Here is a 12,734-nt window from a genome sequence, read left to right as displayed (position 1 = left end):
TATTACGTGCTTCAAATGTGGTGGAACAAATGAATAATACATATTGCAGTTTATTTCTTTTTTATGTTGATGCAAAACATTCTCATTCTCATGTCTCATGACTGACACATTTGAATCATGTAAGTTCAAAGCGTGTTTTTGTTTCAGTGTACACCACTCTGCTATTCAGTTAAATGAAATTCTTTGTTTATATAGCATGGTTGTCTGCTTTGTATATTTCCAATTGGTACAACCTCAACCTTATCAGCATTTGACAGGCTAAGGACTGTTTTTACGATTAAGTGATGTGTCCAGGGTCCAGCACGGTCTCTGTGTACTGAGGTGTAGCCAGAGAACAGTATAAACTTCATCCATTTGGTTCTGCAACTATATAATTTGTCTGCAACTAAAACAGTGCACAGATCCATAATCACTGGCAAAGCCTATTAAACACACGTTGAGAGACACAAGCTAACTCACTAAGCATCTTTTACTCGGATAACTTCTGCTGAAATTATCAAAATGCACTTTTCTGATATCTAGCTGTTTCTTACTGATGTAAGATTTAACCTATCTCAAAGACTGCAAAGCACACAAAAATGAAGGGCTATGCTAAGACTGTAAATTTGTGTACAGTGAGTCTTGCATTCTCTTCTTACAATGTTTCAAGATATTCCTCTGTCAGCTAACTCTATACAAGCAGGTCACACTTGCGGTCTCCTTCACTTTCCTTCAGGACCACCCACTTTTGTCACTGGCCCACCTAAAATATTTTCAATATTATAATATTATTAATAAATTAACCACATTGGACCAGATCGGCCATGTCTGTATTTTTCTCTCTCCTCTCCTAAGAAAATTACAGGCAGATTTACCTACTTTTTCTCAGCAAAGCACTGGTCATTTTAGTTCCGTCCAAGTACAATACAAACTCCTTGCTTTTCCTGGCAGGTGTCACCTCACGTTGGAAAAAAGAGCTACTTACAGTATTTGGTCTCCTAACATGCATATCAGAAACTCTTCCAGATATTAAACACTTCCTGAATTGTGAAATGAAATATGGTTGCTTTTTGATGGGTCAGGCAACCATTTACTTCGACCACTTGGGAGAGTATTATCAGGAGAAGCAAGATCCTGGGGCTTAGCATTACTTTATATTCACATTAGTACAGTATTATCAGCTTATTTAGAAGGTTTCTTTTAGGAAGTTCTCTAGAAATAATGACTAGTTATATCACGGTTTAGAACATGTACTGTTAAATTCTGATAAAACAGAAGCCACTAGAAACTCGCTTTACATGTGGTATAGTAATTACCATCCGGATATGAGTGTTGTATCAGTGAGGAGGCATGTAAAAATATTTTCACACACATCCCACCACTAAACTAATCCAGTCCATACAGGGCTTATTTTTTGCATTTTTTCATTTGCATTGACGCTTAGCAGACATCTCTAGCTACTGTTACTACCTCATTTGATGTATCTCCTCCATCTGCAAGAGAGAAACTCAGTGTTTGCCGCTTCTGAAAATTTGTTGTGCCATGACTCAATAGGGGAATCTATCCTCCTTTGGGCCACACCAGATATTGTAGTTATGGCGGAAGTAGGAAAAGTTAACAAGGAAGATTAAACAGAGGCACTGGAATTATTCTGGGAGAGATAAGCCAATGACTAATTTTAAAGGTCTATCAGAAAACATAGTAAATAGCAAGGGTGTAATGTTTTAGGGTTGGTTTGCACAGATTGGTTTGAATCAGAAGAACACCAGTTTTATTTCTAAATTGCATGCAACTGATTTCAAAGTTGCAGGATAAAACATTTGGTTTGAGTGCAGGACAGGATTACAACATTCAGAAACAGGTTAGAAGTTCATGCAGTGTTTGCCATCATAAAGCTCACAATACAGATCAGGGCAGGAGTCTGAGAGAGATGTGATTGGAAGACTCATATGATAGATGAAGGTATTCTAAGTAAAAGATGAACTTGTATTTGCAGGAAAAGTTCTTCCGCAGTCCTTACCTGCTCAGATCTCTCTGTCTGTGCTGACATGGACTTTTTAAACTTTTGCCTGTGTGAGTTTAGCCAAAGCACTATAATGCAAAATATCTGTGCTGTTGTAAATATCAACACAAAGAAAGTGATGGGCGAGGTAGGTGAATGTAGCATCAAATTTCCGTCTTAATCCGTGTTCCATGCGCCTCCGGGAGTGCGCAGTAAGCAAAATCTGTGGCTGCTGGCCTATTGAGAGCGCACCAGCCTGGTGGGGTGTGGGTTCTTATCGCTGAGGGCCAGCCTGTCCACTCAACTCCCACACTTTCACACTCAGGTGTGTCCACCACTGCGGTCACTGGGGTTCTGGCGGAGGAAAGTAGGCAGTGATGTCAGCAGCACTGCATAGGAACACATGAACTCCTTGCTGCGCCACCAACGCATTGCAGCTAACTTACTGCATTTCTTCATTGTGCTAAAAAGTGCAAAATATATTGTATGTAGCACCTTTCGAACATTAAAATGCAGTTTATGAAGAAGGTGTGCTTTACAACAAAAGAACAAAAAAGATAATAATAGTAATAATAGTAATGAGAACAATGATCAGACAAATGTGTTTGCATACTTTGCTAAATAACTAGAGAATGTACACAATAGTTTCGTAATAGTTACTGAATAATAAGTCTTAAGATGAATAACTGAATAATAAGCTTGAAGTTTAAGAACACAAGTGCTTCGAGCTACGCAGATACAGTTTTGCCCATGGTTGCATTCAAGAAAGTGTCACTATGCAATTCATAGTGTGACACAAGTGCAAGCCTTATTGTAAGGGTTAGGGGCTAAGCTGCCAGTAAGCATCTTGGAAGAAGTGGGTACATCGAGAGCCATCTAAAAATGGAAGCTTATTACCCACACAATGCTAACTAACCCACTAGTTAGCGTTGTGCTAACTGCATGCCTAAATCATCACCTACCTGGCAATATGGAGTTTGATTCCTCGTTTGGGAAACCATGCTGTGCTAATAAGAGCAAGCTTTGGGCAAAACTAAACAACATTCTCCTTCTTCTGTAACATGATAAAATTGTAAGTCTTTCTTGATAAGAGCATCTGTAAATGCGGCAAATTCTAAAAAAAAAAAAACACCTGTTTTGAAGATGCATTTTAAAGGTGGGAGTAAATATTGATGGGCTGCACTTTGTGATACATTGTGAATACTTGAGGCTAGGCTGTTTGAATTTGTTTTTGCTAGCTCACTCATTAATCCAGGAATGTGAAAACGACACTTATGTTAGTGGTTAATTCCATGCCAGGTTCATCTAGGTGAACCTCTGAAGCTTGAGCCAATAGAAAACAAGAGGGTGAGCTATGGTATCTTCTTTCTGGAAAAAAAAAAACTAAACGGTAGAGCTCCTTTTGACTCAGCCAAGGGGTGACCAAGGGTGGTCAGGGCCATCCTAGCGTAAAGCATGACCAACCTTCTGGCCACCCCAGTTATGGAAAGTGAGACAGTCAGCCATCATCAATAATGCACTCACCAGAGAAAGGTTTTCCTACCTGCCGTCTGTGAATGGTTGCGCTTTACACTGCAAATCTGCTGTCAGAGTAGTTAGCAGTCAGCTATAAAAGTCTGATGAATTTGCTACAAATTATCATTAAAATATAGAGCATGGATTACTGAAGGCACAGAAAAGACTCAACATTGCAACAATGAGAAATTAAAACTAAAGTTAACAAATAATCTACCTGGCTAACTAGTACAGTTCATTTTGCTGGATAAATGAGTAAAAAACCTGTGATACGTCAGTGTTAGTGTAAAAAAGTGCAAAACACTTACATTGTGTAAGTGATGTGATTTTTCTTGGCCAGTCATGCAGTGTTTTTTTTTACAGTTAAAAAAAACTGGCTAACAGAGATTATGATAGCTACTGTAGATAAATTTGCTCTGTTTGGCTCTTTTGCTCTGATTTAGAAGTCTAACATCAATGGACCAATGTATGTTGCATAGCCAAAAACTGTAGTAGACTGTACAAAATCTGCTTACATTTCTGATGTAAGTAGCTGTTAATAGTTCATTTCTTTTTACTTTTTAATTTGCACAGTAGTTAATGGTGCTTTTATAATTTTTAATTTTGCTGTTTGCTTCAGGAGAGTGTAGTTAGATTTCCGTTTACTTGTCTGAAAAAAAGGTCTGTACGTGCTTCACATCCAGTTAGAGGCACACTGTTTTCATAATAATTTATTGTGATATCCGACAGCTTTATCGAACATTGCATTTAATGTCAGTTTCATGCAGCACTAGTGGGCACACATTCACAACCCAGTTCACATTGCTGTAGAAATGCATATTATTGATTTGTTTTATCAAAATTGCAATAAAAGGTCACCAAAGTGTGAAGTATATTTATATTCATGTGTTTGCTTGACCAAAATGGTTGTTTGTTACAATACAAATCTATGACTTTTTAGCTTTGCCAGATCTTGTTCTGTACATTACAGAGTAAATGTGACAGCATTGAGAAATCACATTATTAAAGCAGAAGCGTACGGTTTCTCTCTGTTTTTAGCCAATCCTTGGGCTTTATACATTGTCATGTCTCTTCCTCTTGCTTTCTTCTTCTTGCTCTTAATCCTCCTCTTTCGCTTGTCTTGTTACCCCCCTCCTCCCCATCTCGCTCGCTCTTCTCCTCTCTCCATCTCCGTCAGGCCCCATGGACCGGGCTCTATATTTATCAGGCCCTGTTCAACCGGAGTGATTCTTACAGCTGCTGAGGAAGAAAGCGATGAAAATTTAATGGCCAAAAAGCTGCAAAAGCTGCAGTACATACAAGAGCTCTCAGACATGCAGAGAAAGAGAGAGAGAGTGAGTGAGTCAGAGAGAGAGAGAGAGAGAGAAGGGAATAGAGACAGAAGGTGAGAGAGGGAGTAAGCAGGAAAAGAGAACAGGAGTTGCAGAATTGGAAAAGAGAGATGGTTTTGGATGGACCTGGGGGTGGACAGAGCATCCAAAAAATGCTAAGACTCAAAATAGAAACAACAAATGATCTCTCTCCTATCTCTTCAGCCAGTTCTGAAAGGAAAATAAAGTGTCTTTTTTTTATCGGGAAATGTTATGTTGCCTCTTGCTAAGTAAGAATATACTTCTCTGCACTTCCCAGACTCTGTAATCTTTAACACTAATGCAGTTTTTACATTACGATGGTAACCTGAAGATGCCAGACCGGATGTACCACAATTTTAATGGAGTAGCAAAGGTAACCTAGTGCAACAACCAGCAGACGTGTTGGACAACTTCTGTTGTATGGTCACAGCAGCAAAATAAACCGGATTTTATAATTTGATTAGTAAATACTCATAGATAAATATTAAAATAACATGATTTTGCTATCTCTGACAATAACAGCCACTTCTGAGGGTTAAAGCAGTTTCCTGAGTCTGAACCTATGGCTCTGTTCTAGCAGCTCCAGTTTTCTCTCCACAATTTTATTTGTTTATTTATTTATTTTTAGTTGAGGCCACCTCTCCACCCAGAGGGTGGCTTGTGGAGCTTTGCCACACAAGATGGCCGACCGTTTGCATTGCAGTGCATCAGCGGGTAGCAGCAGTACAGCAGATGGCTTTATGTATATGCAACCGTCAAAGCGTTGGCCCTATCGTCAGGAGATTGCATGTTTGATCCCTGGTGATGATACAGCCGTCCGTGGCCGAGAGTCCAAGAGAGCACAATTGACATCTCTCTCTCTGGGTGGGTAGGATGGCCCCCTGTCTCCCCCCATCGCTCAGCGCAATGCTAGCCAGTGCAGGCATCTGTTAGCTGACATAACAAAACTGGCGGTTGGCGCTCTCCTCTGCGTTCAGCTGTCCAATGATGTTGCGTTAGTGCCAGTTCGAAAAGATGCGGTGGCACTTCACAGGTCTCGGAGGAAGCTTATGGTAGTTTTTTCCCTCCTAGTGCTGGTGATATTGTGTGATTGGTGGAGTCCTAACTAGTGGGTGGAATTGGATATGTCTAAATTAGGAAAAATCCCAAAAAAATGTTTTCACGATATACGAAATGGCATGATATGCATTTTTCTCTGACATTTGATGAAGTTGGAAATGATGAAGTACAACCACATTTAAAAATCATATTTTAAACTATGAATATAATTAAATAACTGTGCTGCACTGAATACAGTTAAACGCCACTAATTATGCTCTCTTTGTAGTCAACTGTAGTTACGAAGTGTTTTTAAGTACTGACAATATCCATGACATGCTCAGAAAAGCATAATTTCTCACAATAGTAATAAACATTGTCATATTGCCTAGCCCTGTTATGAATATACCAACACGGTACAGTATGTTTTGTCAGTGTAAGGGTTTTTGTGCAGTGCAAAAGCCAACAGGCTGAATGGTAGAAGGTTGGCGCTGACCTCTGTGACCTTTGTGTGTTGTTCTAGAGTAACGATGCCTCAGGCAGTGCATGGAACTGGATGTACTTCATCCCCCTCATCATCATCGGATCATTCTTCATGCTTAACCTGGTGCTGGGTGTGCTGTCAGGGTAAGACCATGAACTGTTGTGAAGTCTGAGGGCAACATTACTCTTTTTTCCATGGAAAAAAGAGTTTTGCAGAGTTACCTGCAAAACAAGGACCATGACAGATTTTTTTCTTGATTTTTTTTAATAAGTGAATTTGATGGAATATGTAAACATTGTTAAAATGTCAAAATGTGTCTTTCACTTCCCAGTCCTAATGGTCCATATATGGAAAAACTAAGCTAGCAGGACAGCCAGTCAGTCCATCTAAATGGAAAGTAACAAGAACAATCTGTTTAATTTTAGGAGAAACAAAGAGGGAATGAAAAAAATCAATCATGGCTCTTGCATAAACCCCCACACAAATGTCATTAGTGTACAACAGGGAAACATTTAAAATGCAAGAAAATGGGAGCATAGGGGAACTTTAATATTCACACTTGTCATTTTCCGGCCTGTTAGTAATTGTGTATGTGTACGTATACGCTATTTACGTTAAATGCCGTAAATGTGTGTGTGACACAGGGAGTTTGCCAAAGAGAGGGAGCGTGTGGAAAACAGGAGAGAGTTTCTGAAGCTGAGGCGGCAGCAGCAGATTGAGAGGGAGCTGAATGGATATCTGGAGTGGATCTGCAAAGCAGGTATGCATTTAATGCACATTACACATTAATATTGTCAACATCATTTCAAAACCTCAAGTTACAGTTTCAGAGATTTTATTATTCTATTGACGATATGCATTTTTTGCACGCATAACACATTAATACATATGTTATTTATCACAGTATAAAAGATGCCAGTGCCATGCAGTGTTACCTCAGATATCTGCAAGTCAGACTGTCGTGTTTTCAGGTAAACTGTCCAAAATGTCAGTATCTAATTTTTTCCTTTGTTTCTGTTCAGAAGAAGTGATCCTGGCCGATGAGGATAATGATGCTGATGACCGGATGCCCTTTGACGGTATTTTTGTCCGGAAGCCTCCCCACATCCCTCCTTCTCCCTGTTTCTTTCCTACATATGAAAGCAGAGAAATGTCTCTATCATGTTGCCTTTGCTGATGAAGTGATATTTTATCTTCTGTTCTGTGGCTACCATGCTTACAAGGTCGTAAATATATATTTGGAGTAAAAATGCATATTAATGTGTGCATGAATTAGATGTTGTTTCATATTCTAAGAGAAAGCAGTAGAGGAATTTAAAATGTACATTATCATCATACAACTGACAGTTCATGGCTGATTTTTTCATAACGGATTCCTGATTTTTTAACACTTCAGTAGTCGAGTCTAATAATACTCTAATAATAATATAATAATAATAATAATAATAATATTCAGTATTCACCCACTATTCGATCACAATAAAATTCTCAGACCACTTTACAATGTAAAAGACAAAACAAAAACTTCAGTCACATTTGTATGTTCATTGTATTGTTAGAAATAATTTTAAATTGCAACAAAGTGAATAGATCAATTTGAATTATGATACACTCTGAGATTTCCTGATGAGTCACAATAGTTTTCTGGTGCAAAAGGCTCTGGTAGTTGTGCAGTTCAAAAATGCCTTTTGTGTAAGTGTACTGGTATTAGGCCATCAAGTGTAATGCTTCTGTGTGTGCTGTACAGGATCAAGGAGAAGGCCCACCATCAAGAAAAGCAAAAACGACCTGCTGAATCCAGAGGAGGGGGATGGAGACCTCACACTGGGTAAGACCCTCCCTAAAATTGACATGAATTTCAAGTGTAGACAGTAAGTCATGTTTGGCATCCAGAGTTCACTTTTTTAGCTTTGCACTGAAGATTCTCTCTCCGTCTCTCTCTCCCTCGTTTGTCTCTCTGTCTGTTTCTTACTTGTTTCTGTCTTTCAGGTTCTCCATTTGCGCGGGCCAGTTTGAAGAGTTCTAAGCTGGAGGGCTCGTCGTTCCATAAGAAGGAGCGTCGACTGCGATTCTTTATTCGCCACATCGTGAAGACCCAGGCTTTCTACTGGACGGTGCTCTGTCTGGTGGGCCTGAACACTCTGTGTGTAGCGGTGGTTCATTACGACCAGCCAGAACTACTCTCGGACTTTCTCTGTGAGTGCCTTCAGCTTTCTACTCCATTCGTCCCTCTCCATCCTTCATTTTCTGAATGAACACTAAGGATTGCACTGATATGGAATTTCTGGCCAATGACAACTACTGGTAGTTAGCATCTTGCTGTGCCCGAAACCAGTAACCAAATATTAATGAAAACAGTTGAACCCAGTGGCCAAAATTATGAATCTGTAGCCACAAAAATAGAAACATGTTTATCATAAATACATTTTATGTACAATTAAAGCAGCATTATGTGAGAACTGGTATTTTTTTTTGACTCTTGGGCTACCCCTACAGTTACAGAGTGTATTTCAGTTTTACACCACTGTTGTACAAATAACACTTTGAGCCCCTGTCATGAACAGCTGTACACGTACATTTGTTGACAAGCTGAAGAATACAGAATCCAACTCCCCTTTGAGTGCAGGCGTGTCTCGCAGGCATATGGATGCTACAGATTACACTCACGTATCCGGTTGTTTCTATGTGTAAATAATCGAAATCGCAAGTGTAATCTTTAGTGTGCATATGCTTGCGTGACATGCGTACACGCCAAGGGGAGTTGGATTCTGCCAGCGAGACGGAATAAAGACTGACCAAACTTTTTGTTGTTTTCCTGTTAGCTGTGAGACTCTTTTAGCTCTTGCCAACGACCAGAAACTAGTAGAGATTTACTCTCATCTAGTCTCTGTCTTTTTCTCTTCCTCGCTTCCTCCGAGAACGTCTTCGCTCTCTTTGCAGCCTCTGGCTTGATGTCCATGTTGGGAGTACCGAGCTGGCTTCATCCTATAACTAGCTAAAGAACCATAGCTGTTGGTGTGTGACAGGGTGCCATAAAGCGTTACGCAGCTCTTGCAAGAGGTTTTTTGGCCGCTTCCCCAAAGTTACATAGTGCTATAGCAGGTGTTCCGCTTTGAAAAAGAAAGAAAATATTCATTAAAAACTTTACATTTCCCCCCTTCCCACCTGGTCCACCCAGATTTTATCTGATCTAGGTTGCTATTAGGTACTATTCAGCTGTTGTAGTGATAGCCTTTTGCCCTGATTCCAGCTTAGTCAATACCTTATTTTATTTAAGAACTTTTTTGACAGAGTGAAAATGGCAAACTGCAGCCAGCGGAAGAGCATCTGTGATGCCAGGCAGCTTAGCTTAGCTGGGGGGAACTACTGCAGTTACAGTTACAGAATTCAAAATCTGATTAGATGCAATTAATTTACAACAAAACAGGTTTGTTAAAATGGAATAAGATTGCAAAAAACTATTCAAGATGAGTACAAGGCTCTGTACGTTTAGTGGCCCAAATGTGAAAAAGTTGTGGCTTGGGGCACAGGGCAATAGGTAGTGTCTGTCCCTACTGATTAATTTTACATTGTCATAAAGATAGTAACGTGCATGTTTAGCAGACACTCCTATGATTTTTTAAAAATAAATATTTAAATGATTTATTTATTGTATTTTGGCTTTGTTAGTGAGTATTTCTTTATTTTTTCTGTTTGTTTTGATGTCAGAAAATGACAGAATGTAAAGGACGTTTGTCATTCTGCAAAAAAGGACATAAAATACTAACTTTCCATCAAATTCAAATCATAATAAAATATCTCTTCTTCTACTTACAAACGCACTTGTGGATCAAAATGTGGATCAAATGTGGATAAAATCTGCACTTTCCACACAATTCCTCTGCTTATTTCAGTGAACTACGAGTGAGAAGTAATGCATATAAGCATGCTTCAGTTATCACTGGTGATAACTGCAAGCTCAAGGGCTTAATCAATGACAGCCTTCCCCTCTTTCCCATTCTTTACTCTCTGTCTCACTCTTATCTCTTCCTTCTCTCTCTGTTTCAGACTTCGCAGAGTTTATCTTTTTGGGTATCTTCATGTCTGAGATGTGCGTTAAGATATATGGACTGGGGACCAGGCCTTACTTTCACTCCTCTTTCAACTGCTTCGACTGCATCGTAAGTCCCCAGTTCTCCTCTCTGTCGTCCAGCAAGAGCTTTCCTTGTACAAAGTGACCACAAGTGAAAAGCAAGGACCCTTTTCAGCATGTATTACGCAGAGGAATACTTCAGCATTTTTCAGCCCTATCTTCATCTACACTTTACCACACACAGTAATTTCAGCACATTTCCTCGAACATAAAACTGGTTGATTCGAAACTTAACAGTACAGTAGCCATTAGGCAGCTGCTGAATTCTGTTAATAAATGTGTAACATACGTCTAACCCAACACAATAAAATGTAGTTACAGTTACTTTTGCTTTACCCAAGATTTTCTGGTATCTATGTGCGATCAGGCAGGAGCCTGTGAAAACTCAGCCCACGCTCGTTGTCAGTGTTTTACGACGTTCATGCCCTTTGTTCTTGTTGCTTGCCGTTATTGATGAAGCTTTAAATGTGTGTGTTCCGTGTGTGTGTCCCTGTGTGTGTGTGTGCGTGTGTGTGGCAGGTCATATGTGGCAGCATTTTCGAGGTGCTCTGGGCTATGATCCAGCCTGGGACCTCGTTTGGGATCAGTGTGTTGCGAGCTCTCAGGTTATTGAGGATCTTCAAAGTGACCAAGTGAGTCTATTGCGTCTTGTGTTCGTCTCTCGGTCTTTCCTGTCCCCACATTTGTCCATTTCGTACACCCCTCTGTCCATCTCAGCGTAAATTAAAAGAATACAGTTTTCCAACTCTGCAACGTTCGGTGTCTGAAGTTTGCTTCTTTAGTTTAGCACAGGAGCAATGACACTAACGTAGCTAACAAATAAAGGGAGCGAATATAATGCTAATACTAATTAGCAGGGTGCTAACTGCATGCCTTCATTATCACACACTTGCCTCAGACTTTGTTGGATTCGCTAGTAATCTCAAATAAACTTGCTTTTCTTGTTTTTTCCTGACACTGTTTGACACTACATGCACAAAAGTGCATAGCTAGAACAGTAGCAGCAGCCATCAAGAAGCCTGAGTTTGTCTATACTTTCGTCCATTTTTATATTTTGATTCTTTACTGAATGTCAATTATGCAGACTGTATTAGGGATGCATGAAGTGTCTCACAAACAAAGCTGTAATAGCTGTTTATGTTGAGCTCTGAGCTGCTGTTACACCTGTTGCAAGTGTTGCTATTTAAGAATTCGTTGAAGAATCAGAATAGAGTTTTATGATCTCAATTCTGCGTAAAAAAAAAAAAAATCATGATTCCCATTTAATAAGGAATTGTGCAGCCTTAGATAACAGCATATAATTCAGTATCAAGCAAGTCTATTTTAGGCTTCTTAATGACTCAGCATTTTTAGGCATGCAGTGTGCATGATGCTAATTTGTTTTACAGAGGCTTTGTTTACTTGTTAGCTACTTTAGCCTTGTAGCTCCAGTACAAAGCAAAGGAGAAGCAAAGCATCAGACACCAAACGTGTCTTACCTGATCGGGTGCGTTCTGGATAAGGGAGAAATTAGTCTCCCCTAACGCTGAACATTTCTTCTTTATGTAACAATGACTTCACTAATATTCGGTCTCTCTCTCCCCCTCCCTCAGGTACTGGGCTTCTCTAAGAAACCTGGTGGTGTCTCTGCTGAACTCAATGAAGTCCATCATCAGCTTGCTTTTCCTGCTCTTCCTCTTCATCGTGGTCTTTGCCCTTCTTGGCATGCAGCTTTTCGGAGGACAGTCAGTAGCACAGCTTTATAATCTCATCGTTCACTACTAAAACGTGCACTTTTCCTCACAGTTTTTTTTATTTTTTTCACCAAGTAATTTTTTTATTGAACTTAATTCAGTCACACATGATGTATGTATGTATAATTCAGTCACACTGCCTGTCAAGTCTGAGAAACACTTTGCCATCTTCTGAAATTTTTTAAGTGTTTAATTTACAGTTTTCAATTAAGTAAGAAAAAATATCTGTCGTCAGCGTATAGCAGCTCTGTGCTAATCTTTCGAGTATATTTATCTTTAACACTCAGCTTCATGTGCATCAAAGTGTTTTTCTTGGCCTGAAGAGCAAGTTTTGCCTAAATAAAAAATTGACAGTTTTTTTTTCCAAACTATTGTTTAAAGCACATATTAAAGCTTGTTTGGCCCAGAGGTGCTTTAAACACCTAAAGGGTTTGAGTGCTGATGACTGCTAAAATCACAACAAAGGGAATAAAATGGCTGTCTTTTGGCTTTATTCCCA

At 39.5% G+C, this 12,734-nt stretch overlaps 1 protein-coding gene across 1 annotated transcript in view; it reads left to right on the top strand.

Annotated features, from left to right (window-relative positions):
- Positions 1-12,734, top strand: part of cacna1aa (calcium channel, voltage-dependent, P/Q type, alpha 1A subunit, a) — a 141,510-nt gene that overhangs the window by 49,526 nt on the left and 79,250 nt on the right. The window contains 8 exon segments of the mRNA XM_036563030.1: positions 6,410-6,513; positions 7,015-7,130; positions 7,393-7,449; positions 8,118-8,198; positions 8,360-8,566; positions 10,418-10,530; positions 11,022-11,134; positions 12,095-12,226. Of these exon segments, the coding sequence (XP_036418923.1) occupies positions 6,410-6,513; positions 7,015-7,130; positions 7,393-7,449; positions 8,118-8,198; positions 8,360-8,566; positions 10,418-10,530; positions 11,022-11,134; positions 12,095-12,226 (923 nt within the window).

Source organism: Colossoma macropomum, unplaced genomic scaffold (genome assembly GCF_904425465.1).
Source record: "Colossoma macropomum unplaced genomic scaffold, Colossoma_macropomum, whole genome shotgun sequence".
NCBI classification, from domain to species: domain Eukaryota; kingdom Metazoa; phylum Chordata; class Actinopteri; order Characiformes; family Serrasalmidae; genus Colossoma; species Colossoma macropomum.
This window is presented reverse-complemented; position numbering and strand designations above follow the sequence as displayed.